At 42.8% G+C, this 21189-nt stretch overlaps 1 protein-coding gene across 11 annotated transcripts; it reads right to left on the bottom strand.

The window, feature by feature from the left end:
• Positions 1 to 8885: 8885 nt before the first annotated feature.
• ADIPOQ (adiponectin, C1Q and collagen domain containing) lies at positions 8886 to 20447 on the bottom strand. 11 transcript variants are annotated; one of them, XM_082654597.1, is made up of 5 exons: positions 20337 to 20372; positions 19581 to 19647; positions 12454 to 12510; positions 12109 to 12324; positions 8886 to 11193 (listed from the first exon to the last, which is right to left on the bottom strand). In XM_082654597.1, the coding sequence occupies exons 4-5, from the start codon at positions 12314 to 12316 to the stop codon at positions 10673 to 10675; spliced, it is 729 nt and encodes a 242-aa protein (XP_082510723.1). In that variant the 5' UTR covers positions 12317 to 12324; positions 12454 to 12510; positions 19581 to 19647; positions 20337 to 20372; the 3' UTR covers positions 8886 to 10672. The 11 variants fall into 11 exon arrangements, with proteins under 11 accessions (XP_082510723.1, XP_082510726.1, XP_082510728.1 ...); XM_082654600.1 differs by having other exon boundaries at positions 19581 to 19644; positions 20337 to 20357; XM_082654602.1 differs by lacking the exon at positions 12454 to 12510 and having other exon boundaries at positions 20337 to 20391.
• Positions 20448 to 21189: the final 742 nt, after the last annotated feature.

Genomic DNA, 21189 nt, shown 5'->3' with positions numbered 1-21189 from the left:
TACTGATGCAATAATTAACATGAATGATTCCATGGGGTAAGACTGTCCTGAGTCTTGGCCTCCAGTACTGCTTACTTACCTAATAAGCCTTCAGCTACTGTTCCCATGAGAATAGCAGTTCCCTTGGCAAGAAAATGCTATGCAGAAAGCCTAGTGAGTGGAATGGTCCCCAAATACCTATCAGAACCCCTAACACTGTGCTGCTGGACAGAAGCCCACTCTCCTGTTTTTTGTTTTGTTTTGCTTTAGTTTGATTGGTTTGTTTGTTTTTGAGGATGGGTCAGCATTTTAGCTAGAAACTTGGTTTTCCTTTATCAGAACTCAGGACTTAATTTTTTCTCCAGTATTATGAGCTTTACCTCTAAATAGCTTTTCACTTTATTGCTAGGTTTGACACTTCCAAACTTATAACTGTGTATCCCTTTCATTTATAAGAATTATTGCTTTTTTGTTAATTTAATGCATTGGTTTTGTTCCTTGAGTTTAGATGCCAAAAATGACATACTCTTACCAGTCAAATCTGAATAATGCTGGATTTTTTTTCCTTCGATGAGGAGAGAGTGGAGGTGGAAATGGGTGGGTGGTGATAGTTTGCTCTCAAAAATCAAGGGTTTTTTTTTCAATTTATTTAAGTGATACTTGTTGGTTATACAAAAAATGGTGTCTTTCCTCACATATTAGAAGCACTCTTTCCGTGGACCGTGCACTGAAAGTGATTCAGGTGGGACTAACTCCAGGCACACGTTTTCCCTGACCCCACTATGAACAGCAGAGGTGGGTATGTGCGCCTTAGATCAAGGTGGGCACGTGGCCTAATCAAGATAATCACAAACTACAGAGGAGCTAGATCTATATCCATCAGAAAAGCAAACATTTCTTTAGCTCTGGAATAGAGATCTATAAGAATGACAGAATTAGAAATCTTTTTCACTCAACTTATCTGGTCTCACAGAAGAAGCCAGGGTCTGCAGCAAGGAAAAAATTTTATCAATAGCTAAACGAAGCAGAGATAAGATAAAATGAGAGGACAGTTAGACTCATGACCACGTCAATGGAGTCCCTGGATTTAGACTCAAGAATGCTCTATCCCCCTAATTTTTGGTTACTTGACAAATAAATTCCTATTTTTGCTCACGCTGTTTGGTATTGGGTTTCTCTTACTTGTAACTGAGAGTCTTGACAATAAAAAAGTATAAGAAGGAGAAACGAGTACTGTTAAGTACTGTCAATTACACCACCAAAAGATAACTGTATTTTTTAGTATTTTTGCGGGTTTTTCTTCCACTGTTTTTCTATACATACTGTATTTATAATCATACACCACAACCTATATCCTTTTTTTGCTTAATACAATTATATAAGCATTTCTTGGGTAATTAAAAATTATTTGAAAATATCATTGATTATGGACGTAAAATATCTCATCATGCAACCATACTATAATTTTAACCATCCCTCCATTTTTGAATATTTAGCTTGTTTCCAATATTTCTCCTTATGAATAATACTGCAATAAATATCTTGGCACCTAGAGATTTTTTTTCTACATTTAGGATTATTTCCTTCACACGTAATCTCAGGAATTTAATTACTGGGCAAAATGTATGAACATTTTAAATGTCCATGATAAAATGTGAAAAATTTGTTTCTAAAGAGCTGTAAAATTAATAACCTCAGCAAAATTATATAAAGATATCAAATTCATGTCTCCACATCCACATTAAATATTACCACTTAAATCAATTTATTTTTGGCCGCTAGGCTTGTGGGATCCTAGCTCCCAGCCAGGGGTCAAACCCAGGCCGCCTGCAGTGGGAGCTCAGAGTCCTCACAACTGTACCCCCAGGGAATTCCCTAAAACAATCTTTTATTGGTTGTATAGTTGAAAATGTTATGGCATAACTTTGTTGTTTTAATTTGTATTTATTAGAGAGAAAATGCATGAGCATAAATTTATAATTCATTTATTTTTTCCATCTTGTGGCTTGTCTCTTCTTGTTCTTGTCCATGTGTTTATTGGCGACATTATGTTTTTCTTACTAATTTGTTTGACCCCCTCATAGTAAAGGTATTAACGTGTAACATTTATTGCAAATTGATTGTCTTGTAATTCTGTTGAAAATAATTGCCTTATATATTTTTTTAAAAAGCACATGTTTAAAGCTTTATGCATCACATCTGTTTATCTTTTCCTCTATTGTTTCTTCTCTCATCTCAGAGAGTCTGTTTCCCCATTTAGAGACTTGATAGCCACTTTTATGTACATTTAGAGTGTTTTTAATAGTTTTGTGTTCTACTTTCAGTTGATTTAACTATCTGATCTTTTTGCAATAGTTTTCAAGCATGTATGAGGAAAAAGCGAAGAATATTCCTTTGCTCTAAATAACCAAAACGTATAAAGCTTCTTTTATCACATATTAAACTTTTTATTTTATTTTGTTTTAAATTTTATTTTATTTTTTTATACAGCAGGTTCTTACTAGTTATCTATTTTATACATATTAGTGTATATATGTCAATCCCAATCTCCCAATTCATCATACCACCATCCCTCTGCCACTTTCCCCCCTCGGTGTCCATACATTTGTTCTCTACATCTGTGTCTCAATTTCTGCCCTGCAAACCAGTTCATCTGTACCATTTTTCTAGATTCCACATATATGCGTTAATATACGATATTTGTTTTTCTCTTTCTGACTTACTTCACTCTGTATGATAGTCTCTAGATCCAACCACATTACTACAAATGACCCAATTTCATTCCTTTTTATGGCTAATATTCCATTGTATATATGTACCACATCTTCTTTATCCATTCGTCTGTCGATGGGCATTTAGGTTGTTTCCATGACCTGGCTATTGTAAATAGTGCTGCAATGAACATTGGGGGGCATGTGTCTTTTTGAATTATGGTTTTCTCTGGGTATATGCCCAGTAGTGGGATTGCTGGATCATATGGTAGTTCTATTTTTAGTTTTTTAAGGAATCTCCATACTGTTCTCCATAGTGGCTGTATCAGTTTACATTCCCACCAACAGTGCAAGAGGGTTCCGTTTTCTCTACACCCTCTCCAGAACTTGTTGTTTGTAGATTTTCTGATGATGCCCATTCTAACTGGTGTGAGGTGATACCACATTGTAGTTTTGATTTGCATTTCTCTAATAATCAGTGATGTTGAGCAGCTTTTCATGTGCTTCTTGGCCATCTGTATGTTTTCTTTGGAGAAATGTCTATTTAAGTCTTCTGCCCATTTTTGGATTAGGTTGTTTGTTTTTTTAATCACATATTAAACTTTTTAATCTTTCTATTCATATGCCAGCAATACTCTATTTTATTTATTTTTTTAACATCTTTATTGGAGTATAATTGCTTTACAGTGGTGTGCTAGTTTCTGCTTTATAACAAAGTGAATCAGCTATACATATACATATATCCCCATATCTCCTCCCTCTGGCTTCTCCCTCCCACCCTCCCTATCCCATCCCTCTAGGTGGTCACAAACCAATATTCTATTTTAATTGCTATAATTTTGTAATACCTTTTATCACCTGGTAAGGCTAGCTGCCCATCCCACTGATAAATTATTATTTTTGAAAATGTGTTCTTATATTGTCTCACCTGTTTGCTCTGTCAGATGACCATCACACACACACACAAAACTAGCACCTCTGAAAATTCACTAGCAGCAACAGAATAGGAAAAGGGGTATAACTACAAGTTATAAACTTCAAAATGTGGCTATTGAGGAAAGAGACAAAACATTCTGACAGGTCAAAGCTCAGCTTCTGAGCCCACTGCAGCCCTCTACCCGCCACGACTGAACCCAGAAAGAAGGAGATTGGACAAATTCCTGAGACCTCTCACTAATACTCCCCAGCCTGTGGTTAAACGGACTCAAAAAATAAGTAAGCAGCTCAAAGAAACACTCCTCACAGTGTAGACCCCAACTTCAAGATCTCGCTAGAAACAGGAAGAGCCCCAGGGAACTATCAGGAATCCAGTGGTATCTCACCATGAGAACAGGAGGCATGGCCAACAAGGTGGATTAATTCCTGGTACCAGATTTGTAACATCATTTCAGGAGAGTAAAACCTAGGTTACAAAGGCTGCATACAGCCGCAGTGGAGGTCTGCTCCTACTCTTTCTGCCCTCAGTCTCAGAAGGGTGGATGGAAAGCAAATTTTAGCTCCACCCTGTAGGTTGGAGGTGAGACATGCAAGCGTCAGGGATGGAAGAAGTCATGGAGAATTCACCATCAGTGTCTCAGAGAGAACTGAAGGTCTCAAAAGACCTGTCCATTGGGGCTTCCCTGGTGGCACAGTGGTTGGGAGTCCGCCTGCCGATGCAGGGGACATGGGTTTGTGCCCTGGTCCGAGAGGATCCCGTATGCCGCAGGGCGGCTGGGCCCGTGAGCCGTGGCCGCTGGGCCTGCGCGTCCGGAGCCTGTGCTCCGCAATGGGAGAAGCCACAGCAGTGAGAGGCCCGCGTACCGCAAAAAAAAAAAAAAAAGACCTGTCCACGTTCAACACAAGCAAGCTAGAATCAGCCATGTACACTACAGAAAACAGAAAGAGAAACACAACATGCCAAAGAGAAGCTGAGAACCCAGTCTGGGAGAAAAAAATATACACCAAGCAAAAAAAAATTTTTTTTAATTCCAGTGAGTGCCTGTTCTATGGAAGATTGTGATAAGTGCATGAATAAAATAAGATAGATCTCAAAGATAAGAGGTAAAACAACAGAACTTCCAGGACACTGTTAAGTGAGAAGGGTGAAAGTAGGCACCCTTGTAAACAATTTTGTTGGGAATGCATTCTGTGTTCCACTATTTTATTATAATGCTGGACATTGTTTTGAATGTGTTATTCTTTATCATGTTAAGAAAACAGCATTGTATTTCTCATCCACAAAATGTTGTAATAGCAAATGGTTGAACATCTATTCAGCCTATTGCAGCTGGCATAAACAAGCTCTTTTGCAAGACCTTTCTTTTTTCTTGCATCACACTTACAAAGAACCTCAGTGCAGTCCTCAGAACTTGTCCACATAAATGATGAGTGAGACATTTCATCATATTTCCTTTTAACAACCAGACTTTCTGTCATTTAGCAAACTCAGTGACTCATTTTTCAAAGGCAAGATTTTCCACTGCTGTTATTTACAGGATTGCCACTATTAGGGCTACAGGTTGTACAAATACCCCATCGCCCAAATGTCTTTGGGTTCACTCTTTCTACAAGCATAAGCTTTAGAGTCAGACAGCTCTGAGTATGAATCCTTGCTCTACAATTTACTAATTGTGGCTTTGGATCACAGCTTCACCAGTATTCTTATCTGAAATTTGGGTCTAGGCTATTTAATGTACAGGGCGTTATAAGGATTAAATAAAAGAGTGTGTTTCAGGCAGGTACTTCAAATGATGACTTATATTATTATCATTGTTATTTTTTAAATTATTATGTGTTTGGCACGTAGTATATACTTAATAAATATTTACTGAATGAATGAATGATCTCTAGAAAGAATTCAAAGATGAACTAGGAAGTCTCTGCCCATAAGAAATTTCCAAGCTAGGAAATTAATTGCCAATAAAATAAATATAAATGAACTTGAGTTCTAGGTTTGATTTCATGGGGCCTGATGACTTAATTCTGTTACCCCATTACCAAATATTCTTCCTAACTAGACCTCAGCCTGGTACCTGGGCACAGTCATAGATTAACTCCTGACCCATTATACTCTTTGGATATAGATAGCAGAAATCAACTCAAGCTAGCTTAAGTTAAAAGAGAAAATTATACAAAAATCCAGGAACTGATGTCTCATGTGACCCATGGGCAAGTATACAACTGAATGTCAAGAAGGACTGGAACCAAACGGTGGAAAACTTTTGAGAACAAGAGTTTCTCTCTCTCTCCCTCTCTCTTTCTCTCTCTTTCAGTTTTGTTTCTCTCTGAGCCTGCTTTTTTTTCTGCACAGCTGGCCTTCTTCTATCTCTAGACTGCAGGGCAGAAGGTGGCCACCCCTGAGTCTCAAATCTGCATATTTTGCATCCATCCTAATTCATATTCCTGGAGGAACTCTGGATGGCCCAGCTTAGATCAAGCATCTGCCTTGGTCCATTCAATGGCCTCTAGGAGAAAGGGATCAGATTGGACTATAGGGCGGCCTGAAGGGTGTGGCCATAGGGTGGCCCCATCATGAAGGGAGAAATGGAAGAACACCCAGCAGGTGTCCACTACACTCAGTACAGACTGACGCTTGACCTCTTTATAGCCCTAACTCTCAGCACAAACTGAACTGCACATTAAACCTTAATCCTGGGCTTCCCTGGTGGCGCAGTGGTTGAGAATCCGCCTGTCAATGTAGGGGACACGGGTTCGAGCCCTGGTCTGGGAAGATCCCACATGCCGCAGAGCAACTGGGCCCGTGAGCCACAACTACTGAGCCTGTGCGTCTGGAGCCTGTGCTCCGCAACAAGAGAGGCCGCGACAGTGAGAGGCCCGCACACCGCTATGAAGAGTGGCCCCCACTTCCCGCAACTAGAGAAAGCCCTCGCACAGAAACAAAGACCCAACACAGCCAAAAATAAATAAATAAATAAAATTTAAAAACAAAACAAAAAGAAACCTTAATCCTTGTCCCGGAATTCCACTTACACTGATCTTGTGAAACACACATAGCAAATAAAGGGAAGTGGTCTCTGCATTTTCATTGTTTCACCTACTTTTGGGAAAATGTGGTTTTTACATAGTGAATTTCATTCAAAATCATGTTTACTTGCTGTAAAATACCTGAGTGAAAACTGAGAAGGTCAAAGGAAAAAATCTAGTTCTTTCCAAATCTCACTAAAAACCTGTATGTTTCCAAACATTCCTAAGTAAAACACTAAATGAATAAAATTTCTGAATTTGAAGGTAAATATTTCTGCTTTGATGCCTGTGGTGGAGTCATGCTGACTGCTTTCATCACTGCACAGCATGGGATGTATTCTCATCGGTCACTCCATGCACAGGAAGAATTAGAGGCTGGGGTTATAATCAAGACCATACTTGGCCCCAGCCTCCCTTGGTTAAGGAGTTTTTGGCACCTTCCACCTTCTTTCTTCAACAATGGTCTGTCTCAAGATTGGACTTATTTTCTTTGACTTTCATCAACTTCAGCGTAATGTATGTGCATTCTTGGGCCTCCTGCTATCCCTCAATTCCTTCCCTTTATCCTTCTTCAGGACTATCATGGGACATCGGGTGCCTGGTACTAGCCAAACTGAACTAACTACAGTCTACCTTTCCCACTGATTACAACCAAAAACTCTACACAAAATGCAAAAAACAAATACCTGAAGAGTCTAAACAGTAAATAACAGCAGGCAGATTGAGGACTAAAGTCAAAACGTGAATAGCAACTCATAGCCTGGGTGAAATCACCTCTTGCTAACCAGACCAGGAACAGCAATTCCTGAATGACAGACGTGTAAGAGAAATCCCACTTCTTTTTTTAACATGCTTTCTTTTCTCTGTTCTCTCCCAGCTCTGCCCTGAGATCAGCCCCAAGCACTGGGCTGCATTGTCACAGAAGCAGTGGCAACACAAGCATCTAAAATTCACCCCCCGCAAAATCTTTCTCTCTGACCAGAGAAACCAGTGAAATGGACCACCACTGTTCAAATAGTGTGGGTGATCCCTGTTATTTTTTTTTCTTTCTTTTCTCTTGCTGCTTTATCCCCGAAGACAGCCCCAGTCACACAGGACAGCACAATAGTGCAAGAAAATAAAACTCAGAGAGAACGCTAGCTTCCTGGCATTAAGAATCAAGAAAAAGGCTTCCCTTGTGGCGCAGTGGTTGAGAGTCCGCCTGCCGATGCAGGGGACACGGGTTCGTGCCCCGGTCCGGGAAGATCCCACATGCCGCGGAGCAGCTGGGCCCGTGAGCCATGGCCGCTGAGCCTGCGCGTCCGGAGCCTGTGCTCCGCAACGGGAGAGGCCGCAACAGTGAGAGGCCCGCGTACCGCAAAAAAAAAAAAAAAAAAAAAAAAGAATCAAGAAAAGGAGGGTCCCTGAGGGCTGGAGAATATAGGGACATGCCAGAGAGGAAAGAGCTGGGAAAGGACACCTTCTAATTCTGTTCGGGACCCTACGTAAGTCCCAGACTCAACTCCCAGTGTACACATGCAGAGCAGACCCAAAGAAGCATAGCAAAAGCTTCAAGAATTAAACTACTAAAGTCCCAGACCAAACTCGGAGTGGTGCACGTGACAGATAGACCCAATAGCATAGCAAAGTCTTGAAAACTGAGTTAACACTGGAATTACCACCTTAGAAGGTAAGACACAACTTGTAGTCTGAACTTAAGCCAACCCCTGTTCCAGAGAGCTTAGAGTATGTGTGATACTGTGTCCAGTGCTGTGAGGATCCCACCCGAGCCAGATGTGGGACTGTGAGCATGGCCAGACATTAGCTATTTGTTGAAATTTTAGAAAAAATCAATAGCAATTATAGCAGCAATAAAAATAGCAAAAAAAAAAAAAAAATAGAAGCAATGCCTCTCTGAGAAACCTGAGAAAATTCAAACATAACATTAAAAGTTTGTTGTGGACAGCTGTTGTTTTTGCATTCATCATCCATTCCCCCACTCTGGTAACTGTGTCCAGATTTTGCTTTAATGAAAATACCCCTTCTCTAGCTTAACCATAACCAATTAAGTAAATAAATATATTCCATCCTCCTGACTCCAGTGATTGGTCAGAGATGCAATGGAGCCAATGAGATGCGAGGAAATCTCATTCATCATTCACAAAATAGCGTCTTTATTGACACACGGTTTACCCCTTCATCCCTCTCTACATCCCACGTATTTCTCCAAAAATGAAAACAAAAGCCACATGATACAGGTGCTTCTACTTTTAATGCTGAACGACAGTATCTTTACTTGTAGAAAATAATGATATACAAACATTTTATAAACCAAAACTTTATAGGCAGAAATAATAATCACCTAAGGAATAGCCATACACATATAAAAGAAAATCATTCAGAATTTAAAACTGGAAGCAAAAAACTAAGTTTTCCATTTCTACGTTTATACAGAATGGTATTAGCTCTGCTTTGGCTAAAATCTTTGAAGAGCAGCTCTCAAGCTATTGTCTCCTGAGAGGATGTTTACCACCATCAATCATCTGTAATCCACCCCCCTTTTTCTTGAGGAATATTTGACAATTAAAAATGTGTATATTTAAGGTGTACAATTTGATGATTTGATATAGTTATATGTTGTGAAATATTCACCACAATCAAGCTAATTAACGTATCTATCACCTCAGACAGTTACCTGTTCTTTTTTCCTTTTCTTTCTTTCTTTATAATTCTTAAAGAACACGAGTAGATTCAGGAAGCCCAGGTCTTCCCAGACCCTGTTGGTGCTCAAAGAAAGAATGGTTTCCAAATTCCTTCATGGGTTTTGCATTGAAGGCTCAAGCTACTTCCTTGAGGGAAAATTCTTTGAGTGTTCTAGAAAGCACAGTCATCCCGAACCTCAGTGGAAATCAAGCTGTCCAGTGGAACAAAGATTGGGTGTTTAAAATCAAGGAGTTCCTAAAATGAAACTGTTTCTTAGATAGGGATTAGTTATATGGAGAGACTGAAATGGAGTTAACTCTGGGTAGATATGAGGTTCCAGTGCTTGCTCTTCATGAGGCATTTATCAAGGACCTACAAGGGGACTTGGGATGAAGGAAGCACAGTCCTTTCTAGGCAGTTGTCCCTGGTCTGTGGGAGGATGTTTCACAGACCTAGGACTCTTATCCAGGGTAACATGTAGAGGGACACACGTGTGAGGAAGGCTTGCAGGAAAGAGACATCACATCAGAGAAGCTTCCTGACCAGGTGGACTTGAGAAACAAGGAAGATGTCAACATATGGAGATGGAGTCGACTTGCTGGGCCAGAGAGAAGAGCATGAGGAAAGACACAGAGAAGAGGAAGTACGGAGTAGTGCAGGAGCTGCTGAGTAGTCCATTTGGAAAGGGACGTAGTCATAGAACCACCTTCTCCGAGGGAGCACTACTGGGGAAAGGTTTAATGCATGGTGAAGGCCAGTCCAAAGGCCCTCAGGCAAGCTGGGTGAGAGACCCCTACCAATACCTTCCAAAAGGCCATACACTCCTTAAAACGGGCACTGTATACTGGAAAAGGCCCACGGCCCTGGGTTGGATCTCTAACTCTGCCGCTAAATGCCTGTGTGACTTTAGGCATTCACTTAACTCTCTCATCCTCAGGACCCCAAGTGTAAAAAGAGGAGAATAGTATCTTTCCTGTGTACTTCACAAGATTGGCATGAGCATAAGGAAAAACAGTGGGCACAGAGTAGCACTGTCAAATACTTTCTTGTAGTTCGTTATCTTGTCACGTTTTGAAACTCCCCAGTAGATGTTACCATCCTTCTAGTATTACCACTACATGATAGATTTTTGAGGCCAAGGGATGTGTCTTCTTCAGGACTGTCTGGGAATACGGTATATGATTTTTTGAAAAGGTACTTGATGAATGAATGAATGAATAATGTTCAGAGTCCTCCAACTAGTTAATAAAGTCAGTCTCCTAACTACACTGAAGACCTGTGGACTGTTCTTTGACTCCAGGCTGCTTGGCCCAGTTGAGGCTCTGAGTTAGTGGTGATCATTCAATGTCATGGTAGAGAAGGAAGCCTGTGAAGGTGGAGTCATGGACATTATCTGCATAGACCCCATTGTTCTCTCCATCCCCATACACCTGGAGCCAGACCTGGTCACCCTTCTCCAGATAGAGGAGCACAGAGCCAGAGGCCTGGTCCACGTTCTTGTCCTGGAACTGGTCATAGGTGAAGAGCACGGCCTTGTCCTTCTTGTAGAGGCTGACCTTCACATCCTTCAAGTAAACTGTGATGTGGTAGGAGAAGTAGTACAGCCCGGGAACGTTGCAGTAGAATTTGCCAGTGGTACCATCATAGTGGCTTTGCTGATTGTAGAAGATCTTGGTAAAGCGAATGGGAACGTTGGGAATGGTGACCCGGGTCTCCAGTCCCACACTGAATGCTGAGCGGTATACATAGGCACTTTCTCCAGGTTCTCCTTTTCTGCCTGGGATTCCTGGAAAGCCTCGGGGACCTTCAACCCCAGTCACTCCAGTTTCACCGGTGTCGCCCTTAGGACCAGCAAAACCTAGAGAACGAGAAGACCTTAGTGACCACAAAAACAGAACTCCCGTTTAGGTTGGTTCCAGCCTAAATCACTGTCCCTGTGGCCCCCTACCTACAAACTGCTTGACTGACAGAGCAAGGAACCAATGAGAGCTCCCAAAGGGGACAGCTGTCACTTCCCCCTCCACATCCCCTGCCCCACAGCAGGCTCCCATAAATTCATCTCCAACCTTATCTCCTATACATCTCCATCACTGATGCTCCACCCTGCCAACACTTTATGTGCCAGCTCAACCAACTACACATCTGCTTTTCTCTGCCCTCCGTCTAGGCTGCCCTCCCTCCTTTATTCTGTCCACACACCCTTCAAGGCCTCGCTCAAGCCCCACCTCCTCCTGAAAGCCTTCATTGTTAACCCAGGTCTGCATTGAGGGCATTTTCTCTCTGTTCCACTGTTTAGGCACTTGTCCACATTCACTTCAGCATATTTGGAGTAGACTCTCTTGTAGTAGCCTCTAACAGTCCTGTGCACCAGAGCAAGAGTTCTCCAAGAGAAGGACTGTGGCCTGCAGGAGGTACCAGGAAGTATGGTTGAATGCCACTAGATGGAACGGGAATTAAGGGAAAATTAAGGGAAACAGGAATATGAGCAGACTGGGAATAGGGATGGATGAGGGCGGGGATGGAAAGAGGATGCAGAAGGTGGTGTGGGTAGAGCAGAGTCAAGGGTACTTGGTTTTAAAGGTACCACGTGTGTTTACCTTTGAAAGGCCAATCCAAAATCCACTTCATGTTGCTTATGGGTCACATTAAAAAGCTTTGTTTCTTCCCTGTGTGTAGACCTTAAGTTAATAACTATTGCCCTCCTATAGTGCTAGAAGCCCTCTTCTACCCAGGAGAAGTCTGTAACAGAGGAGACTAAAGACCTTATTCTTACCTGGATCTCCTTTCTCACCCTTCTCGCCAGGGGTGCCATCTCTGCCATCACGGCCTGGAGTCCCGTTGTGGCCAGGATGCCCCGGGATGCCTGCCATCCAACCTGCGCAGGCCCCCTTGGGGATGGGAAGGACTTCAGGCGCTTCAATGTTTTCCTGGCCATGACTGGGCAGGGCTAGTAGCAGTAGAACAGCTCCCAGAAGCAGCATCCTGAGTCCTGGAACCCAGACCTGTGCTGTCAGACACAGAAGAGTGGACCCCACATGGCTCACCCAGTCAGAACCCAAGCAGGACTCTGGCCAGTTCCGCAGAGTCTGCCTCTGAGACCTGCTCTCTCAGTACTCACCTCTTCCAGGGAGACTCAGATTCTGACTCTTTCAGCCCACCTTGATTTCTCTCTGCCCTGAAATTTGCAGTATTTAGCATTATTCTTTGTGCGTGTGATCTCCTTTCTTCCACCATCAGTGATGGTGAGACAACACTCCTCCAATTCCTCATATCTGAGCACAGTACGAGGCACAGGGAAGGCTCCAAGAGTCAACTTGTCATGAGCCTATCCCTTGAATTGTCCAAGAATGATGATTCAGATCATCCCATTCAACTCTAACCAACTTCCCTCTCTCCGGCTCCTTCTTTTTCTTCTCTACTTCCCTTTTCCTCATTTTCTATGTCTGTTCCTCCTCCTTTCTTTCCCATTCTCTTTCTTCCTCTCCCCATTCCCTGGGCCACATGTTAGACCATTTGGTATATTATGTACGTGCACACACACGTGCTCACATATGCACATATACACATGTACACCCATACACACACATGCACAATGCACACGCACACACACACACACACACACACACAGCCTTAGTCAGACAACCAGCGACACACTGTCGCATGAGAATATCCACTGACCGCTGCCTGGGCCACACTTAGCTGCACCTCGTCACCTGCCTGATCCCCACGCAGCCTTCAGGACACAGTGGGCTGTCCTCTCTTTTAGGAAGTCTTCCCGGTCCTCCTTCCCCAATCTGGTCTGCCGTTCCTCCTCTGTGCTCCCCCAGTGCCCTCGCTTATCTAGCATTGGCACATCTTGCACCATATACTATAATTCCTGACTTGCTTACCCATTTCAGTCATTAAACTACAAGCACCATGGGGCAAAGTCTAACCCACCACCAGCACAGAGTAGGGACTAAATAAATAGTTCTGTAGGAAAAAAAAAAAAAAAAAAAGAGCAAGAGAGCCAGAGAGAAGGGAAGGAGGAAGGAAAAGAGAAAGGAAGGGGGAACGAGGGAAAGAGGATGGAGTACATTTAGAACATATATTCTGGGTACCCTAACAAAAAGCTCAAGCGACACAGATGGCCAAGGTGCCTCCAAACCATTAGAAGGAGTGAAAAGTCAGGTCTCTAGAGTTCTCTGGTTCCTCCTCCTCTTTTAAAAATAAATGTGCTCCCTGTCTCAGAACTGGCCCTCCATATCCCCTCCCGGAAGACAGTCCTTTACATGCACAGGGGCTCTGGTCCCCATCCATCCCTGCCTGTTATTAGGTGATCTTAGCCCCCCACCTCTGATTGCCAGGGTGTTAGTCTTCCCATCCCTCTCTCACCAGGGAGTGGAGAGAAAGCACCACAGAGGGGAACAGGGCATAGGATCCTGGATCACAGGCATCACTAAGACCCTCTGTGGAGTTTGAAAGGTAGCTAATCCCAAGAACTTGATTCTAAATAAAACATGGTCCATATGTATTTTTTTACCCTAAACACGCAATATTTTTCATCAGTTTGCTTGTCTCATAGATTTCACGAAGCCTCCAGAATTGAGTTTGGCTTCAGGAGGCGTTTCCTCTATGAAGGATGGAGAAAAGACCCTGATGAGAAATCTTACCCTAAAGACATGCATGGTGTCTGGAATCCCACCTCTATGGCCCATTGCCTGGGGCTCTATAATGCCCCCTCCATGTGACACAACCCACTCATCTTTCATATGTATATGTGAAACATCATATATATATGATAAGTTTATATATGTTATATATAAACTTATATATATATGTTTACTGTATATATATATATATATATGCTCATCTTTCATACACACACACGTGTGTATTCATTAAAAATAGTAAGAGAGGGAATTCCCTGGCAGTCCAGTGGTTAACGGACTCTGAGCTTCCACTGCAGGGGGCACGGGTTCAATCCCTGGTCGCGGAATCCCACAAGCCATGAGGCACAGCCAAGAAAGGAAAATAGTAAGATAAAAAAAAAAAAAAAAAAAATAGTAAGATAAATACTTTGAAAACTACAGAAAACAAAACAACCCCCACTCCCAAGAATCCATCTGTTTATTTTTAAACATGGTGGAAATAATACTTTACATAGAAATTTTATTCCCCAATTTTTGCCTTGCAATTTTCTAATTTTTATAATCGTCATTTTAAACGTGTGTGTGCGCTAGTCCATCAAGTGGATATAGCCAAGATATATGTCAACGTTCCCATTTTACTGAACTTTGAACATATTTTCATTTTAAAACATTTTAAATCTGTAACAAACATCCTTAGGCACATAGTTTATCCTCAAATTATTGTTCTGCTATGACATATTCCCAGAAGTAAAATTTCTGGACCAAAAGGTATGAACATTTTTAAGGCTTATGATGGATATTCCCAAATTACAGTTTGTCATGCTGTTCCCCGGTAATACGTCAGTGTGTACATAGAGAGCCTATCTTAGCTACCCTCACCAGCTTTGGATATAACGATTACAAACATTTTTGTTGTTCTTAGTTTAGTGAGCATTATGATCATTAGTGAGTTGTACATTTTATTAAAGGCCTATTTCCTAATTTAATTTCCTCATTTTTGATATCTCTGTTAAGTGTTCTTTATCAGTTAATTTATTAGGGACACAATGTGCTTTTTGAATTAATTTGTGTGAGTTCTTTATGCCAACACTTTGTCATATGTGCTATGACTATTAACTCTAGTGTAAAGATTATTCTTTTGTCTTGCTTATCCTGAGTTTCAGGTGACAGAAGTTTTAGTTTTTATATAGCCAACTCTGTTGGGTTTTTTTTTTTTTGTTTTTGCTTCTGAGTGTTAAACGGTCCTTCTCCATACTAGAGTTTGGTGAGTACTTTATTTTCTTCTATTGTTTGGTGTATTTTAAATTTTACTCTTTAATCCATCTCTGATATTTTGTGTTGGTGTAAACTGTGATCTAAGATACTCAAATGATTTCTTCCTATTTGAAAACTGTTTAAAAGACATTTAATTAAATTAACCTTTTTTATCTCTGTTGGTCTGATGCATCAGTTATCAAATATCAAGTTCTAATATCATCTTAAGCAGAGTGAGAATTGAGAATGAGACCAGCAGACAGAGGAGGAGAGACAGGCAAGATAACTGAGACAGGTGCCGATAGGGATAGATGCTGCCCCCTGGTGGTCATGAGTCCCTAGTCAAGGTTTTCTTTTACCATTAACATGTACCTTTGTCCCCCTCTACTGGAATTGGAGGTCTCAAGGGGTGTTCTCAATAACAGCCGGAAATAAAATGAAAATGAGAGATCGTTTAAGCTTGGCTTTTCCCAAGATGAGAAGAAAGAGGGGAGTTAGACGAGAAGCCAAGGAGAAAAGACCAGCCAAGCCCCTTTTGTGTTTAAGGAGAATACTTGTTCTGAGGTTTTTAAGGCTTTATATGCCATCCAAACTTCCCACAATTTGTCATCTCCATCCTTTTCCTCTATGGGGTTAGCAGTAAAACTCCTAAGAAGACCACCGAGAGGCTCTGTGCTTGCTTCTTCCAGAAATGAGGAGGGCTATGCTCTTTTCCACAGGGAAACAGAAGGAGAGAATCCAGAATAAAGAACCAGGGAAGGCAGCTACAGAGGGTCCCAAAGAAGAAGGGTGACTGGGGGCTTCCTCCAAACCATTAGAAGGAGTGAAAAGTCAGGTCTCTAGAGTTCTCTGGTTCCTCCTCCTCTTTTAAAAATAAAAACTCTATTTTCCTGGGCTTCCCTGGTGGCTCAGTGGTCAAGAGTCTGCCTGTCAATGCAGGGGACAGGGGTTCGAGCCCTGGTCCGGGAAGATACCACATGCCGCGGAGCAATTAAGCCCATGCACCACAACTACAGAGCCTGCGCTCTGGAGCCTGTGCTCCACAACAAGAGAAGCCACCACAACAAGAAGCCCACGCACCACAACGAAGAGTAGCCCCCGCTGGCCCCAACTAGAGATAGCCCGTGTGCAGCAATGAAGACCCAACACAGCCAAAAATAAATAAAATAAATAAATTTGAAAAAAAAAAGATTCTATTTTCCCAGCCCAAGGGAAGGCATTCTGTGCTCAACACTACAGTGTTATGGACAGATCTCTCCATTCATAGGGGCAACCAATCTGGGTTCCATGACAGTAACATGGGGCGACAGTAATGGAAGGAGGGATTGGGGGCAGATGGGCACACAATCCTAGGATGTTTCTGATGCTAAGAAGCGATTCTGATTAAGAAGAAGGTTGTCGTCTAACCAAGTTCTGGATGGAAAAATTAGCAATTGATAATAATTGAAGGTCAGTGCAGAGATGCCGAAATTTCAAACAATTTATTCCAAAATTATCTGTGCTCTCTGTTTAGATATAGCAATTTTTACAATTTGATTTTGAAAGACCTCTCTTTCTAAAGGGGAAAACATTATTAAATAAAACTGTAATCTAGAACTATATTCTAAGATTCAATCGTGCCTACAAAGAAACCATTTACATGGGTCATGAAGCTAATCCCAAGTACCACCTATAATTCCTTGTCTTTGTAGAATGCCTTTTGTAAAGTCCTCACCTCACTTAATATCCCACCTAATTCTCAGAATTTTGAGGGACAGGTTGAGGTAGAATACAGAGCACAGGTTCTATGACCTCAGTGGTTGGGTGAAAATAATTTGTTCTTCCTTGTAACATGTTTCAGTCATATGGCTGTTGGAGGATTAAAAGGCACAATCCACGTAAAATAATACTTCAAACAGTGCCAGGCATGTGTCAGCGCTCAATAAATGTCATCTGTTGTATGAATGTACCCATTCTAGAGATGAGAAAAGTGGGTTTCGGGGTGGTTAAGTGACTCGTCCAAGATCCCAGAGCTACATGTAGAGGAGCTGGAAATCAAATTCTGGTTTTCTGAAACCCAGCAATGGACCCTTAGGCATATCCCAAGAAAGGAAAACAGCATCAACGTCACACATCTGCCTTTTAATATTCCACTCCATAGGATGGGGGATAGAAGAGAAAATAATGTGAAGGAACCTCCAGACTATGATGCAGTGACCTGGCTTCTAGTCTGGGCTCCACCAGTGACTTACTGGGTGACTTACCCGTCCCCACCCACTTTCCAGACCTCATGCTCTTTGCAGGCAAAGGTGATTATTTCTTTTTTTTAACTTTTTTTTTTTCTTGGCGGCACCATGTGCAGCTTGCGGGATCTTAGTTCCCCGACCAGGGATCGAACACATCCATGCCCCCTTGCAGTGGAAGCTCAGAGTCCTAACCACTGGACCACTGGGGAATTCCTCAAAGGCGATTATTAATGAATTTATTCTTAGCTTATTTCATAATATTGTTGTGAGAACCAGTAGACTAAAATTATGAAGAAGTATTTTAAAAACTTATAAAGTGTTCCACACATATAAGTGAAGAGAAGCAAGCAAATATTTATGGACGACTCGCTGTGGATCCCCACTGTACACTCACCACCCCTTTAATCTCATTTAACCTCCACAGCTCCTGGGGGTTAGGACTCAGTTCCCACACGAGAAATCCGAGGACCAAAGAGGTTTAGTAATTTCTGCTCAAGGGTCACAGGTAAAAGAGTGCAGAGGTGAAATTTGAAATCCAAAACCTGAGTTATTTCTATCGTACTAACTTTCATGGTGCACTGTGTACAGGCATGGCTCTCCTTGCTTTCAAAATAATGCAAGGGGATGATCATGATGATCTCTGGATCCTAAAGGGCCATATTACAATCTCTCGTTTTCATTTGTTAAGTGTATGAGAAATTCCACTTTGACCTGCTGGAATGCCAGTAACAACAGCAGAATCTTGTGAAATGCAAGGATGGGGTCTCCTCTGGGACAGGCAGGAGACAGAGTGGGATGGGGGAAAAAGGTCACCAGACCCGGTGCCAATTCCTCCAGCAGGAAAGGACATTAAAGCATAGATCACATAGTCCCAGAGAGCTGAAAGGTACCCCAGAAATCATCTCACCCCTGCCCTGCTTTTACAAATGGGAGGCTAAGGGGGAGGAAAGGGATGCATTTATTGCATCCTCATAGAAACCAGCTCTCATACTAGGAACTTTTACACATTACTTATGCTATTTGTTATTTATTTTAATCTTTACAAGAACTCCATGAAGCAAAGAAAATAACCCCCACTGTAGAGATGGGGAAACTGAGAGATTAAGGAGAACATCCGCGAGAGATTCCCATCACATTACACTGCCTCGAAAAAGGCTTCTCAGGCTCACCTTCATAATCTGCTAAATGAGATCACGAGGAACATGAGAACACTTTGAAATTGGGAAGCGTTCTTTGCAGTATAAATTGCATAAGGCAGTTTCAGACTGTATTTTGTTTAATCCTTCTCATAGCCCTGCTTTTGACTCCACTCTCTAGAAGAATCTGAGACTCAAAGAGACCAAGATGCTGGCTTAAGATCATGCAACTCTTGGGTTGAATTCAATGAAATTGCCATTTTTAAAGGTCGAAAATGGTAGAATATTGGCAATTTCACATGGTGCAACCTAATGATAAATGGCAGAACCAGGAATCAGCTAGGCTCTGCCTGGCTCCCAGGAGGATGACATGAAAGCTTTTATTCAGCATCCTTGTGCCCAACACACACACACACACACACACACACACACACACACACACACATTTTGGCATCAGTCTCTCTCCACTTGAAGGAGTTCCTGACTGAAAGCTTCTAGTCTCCAAAGCTTCTACCTCCTGACCTCAGCAAAGTGTCTAGGGCCACAGGTCCCCAGCTTGACAAGGAGTAGGACGGAAGTCTGTCCCCACAGCCACCTCTGAAAGGACAAGAAGCAAGTCCTGTGGCCCTCTTTACAACTCCTCAAGAATGGAAGGAGGGAGGCAACAAGGATAGACAATTAAGCTGCAGGCTCCCTTTCCACTGCTCAGCTTCAGGAGCAAAGCTGACACCCTCACGCTCCTTTGGACATATTCTGTCAGCGTCAAGGCCTCCCTGTTTCCAACCTTGTCAGGAGGAGGTGGCCTTACCCCCAGTGGCAGGAGTCACCAGGAGTGAGGTAGCTGCACCCCTCGTAAGGCTTGATCTGAAAACCAGAACCTCCCCAGACCAGGGACCCGCATCCTCAGACAAGGGCTGGCCTGATCTCTAAAATCCCTCCCACTCAGGTCTCTGCATCAATGGCTGGAAACAACCAGGAGGCCGCACGTGCAGTGCTCACTGGGGCGAGCAGGATTGGGCTTGACCAAGACCAGGTAGATCCAGTTGTTTCTGTCAGAAGATGTCTGCTAAAAATAAGATTTTTCATAAGTTGCCAGTATATGCCAGGCCCCTTGCTCACTTTACCTCATTTGCACTTCTCAATCATCCTGTGAGATATCCCCACAGCAGGGTAGATATTCCCATATTTACAGATACCCCCAAATCTACACGTACTGACCATGCCTCACCCATCTTTGTACCTCACGGACACTACCCAGTGTCTGGCCCGTGGAATCTGCTCAATAAATATTGCTGAGTAGAATCCAACTTTGGAGTTGGATTCCAAACTCAGGCTGAGATCGGAGCTCAGGCTTTCCCCAGGCTGCCTCTTCATGTGCTTCTTTCTCCGCCTTACCTGGTCAAGCTAAGTGATTTGTCCCCTTCTCCTCTTATCTAATTGGACTTTATCACTGGACCATCCCTCCAACTTCACTGACCCCAAACTTCTCTTTGGTTAGGCATCTAACCACAGAGTGAATTGGGCAAAATTCAGGATGGTCCCAGGCATTTTGACCAGAAGGAACAGTCCCTTTTCTCTTGGAGCCGTGGGAGAATCGAGGAAGAATCCCAAGGCCTGTCTGCTACCCTGGCCAGGGTTTTGCCTGTATCCCTCCCTACCCTGCTAACAGGACAGTGTGGGCACACCCCAGTCAGGGGCTCCACGGCAGGGCAGCCACTTCCCCTCCAGCCTAGAACTTGAATCAATTGTCCTTACCCTCAGGTGTGGAATCAGAGCCACAGACTTCGGTCAGGATGGAAGTGAGGAGGAGATGGCCCAGTCTCAGCAGCCTGGTACTCATGGGGGCAGGTGGTCCCCACCTCACAGTTGTCCTTTCCTATTGGCCAGCATGGTGAGGACCAGAGACCAATGGGCAGGCATGTGCCCCTGGCAACTGCCTCAGGTCCACCCTGGGGAACCTGGTGCAACCAGCTTGGGCTTGGGAAGCCAAGTGGAGCTTCAGTCACCACAGTCTTGTCTCCAGACTTTGGCTCTTGTTTTCGCCTCTTACAATGGCGACGGGGCCAAGGGTCAAGACCAGAAGCAAGAAAACAAGATATTTCCTTATGTAAAATGAATTGCCCTGTGGTCCAGGAGACCTCCGTCTTCCCGGAGATTTGCCCTAATGAATCCGGGGCACCAATTACCACCATCACCTCCTGCTCACAATGCATGATAGGGAACTGCAGTATAACAAGGAATATAACACATCCTCTGTTCTCCGGCCTGAACCCCAGATCGGGGAAAGACTTTGCATGCCAATTTTGAGAACTGAGGTGAGGGGACGTTTCTGGGCTGGTGTAGGGCAGATTAAGACCATTAAAAGCCCTGAATCCCAAATGATTTTGAAGTCCCCACCTGTATGTGATTCAAATTCAGTATATCAGAAAACATATTAACTAGGAGAGAATACCAACTTTCAAGGATTTTGTGGTTTCAAAATTCTGGATAAGTTTTTGAAAACTAACTTTTTATGCATGTGTGAGTCCCCATTTTGCCAGCACCTTAAACGCGTGCCTGTTCCACCTACTGGCGAACACTGCTCCGGGCTAGGAGTGGCCTGGAGCGG

The sequence above is a fragment of the Grampus griseus genome, assembly GCF_964374135.1.
Source record: "Grampus griseus genome assembly, chromosome: 5".
NCBI classification, from domain to species: Eukaryota; Metazoa; Chordata; class Mammalia; order Artiodactyla; family Delphinidae; genus Grampus; species Grampus griseus.
This window is presented reverse-complemented; position numbering and strand designations above follow the sequence as displayed.

Coding starts and splice junctions, on each gene's coding strand:
- ADIPOQ (XM_082654594.1), bottom strand. CDS start 20,421: ATGAGTACCAGGCTGCTGAGACTGGGCCATCTCCTCCTCACTTCCATC. Junction 12,325..20,336: donor CTCTGATTCCACACCTGAGG/GTAAGGACAATT, acceptor TCTGGGTTCCAG/GACTCAGGATGCTGCTTCTG. Junction 11,194..12,108: donor GGGTGAGAAAGGAGATCCAG/GTAAGAATAAGG, acceptor CTCGTTCTCTAG/GTTTTGCTGGTCCTAAGGGC.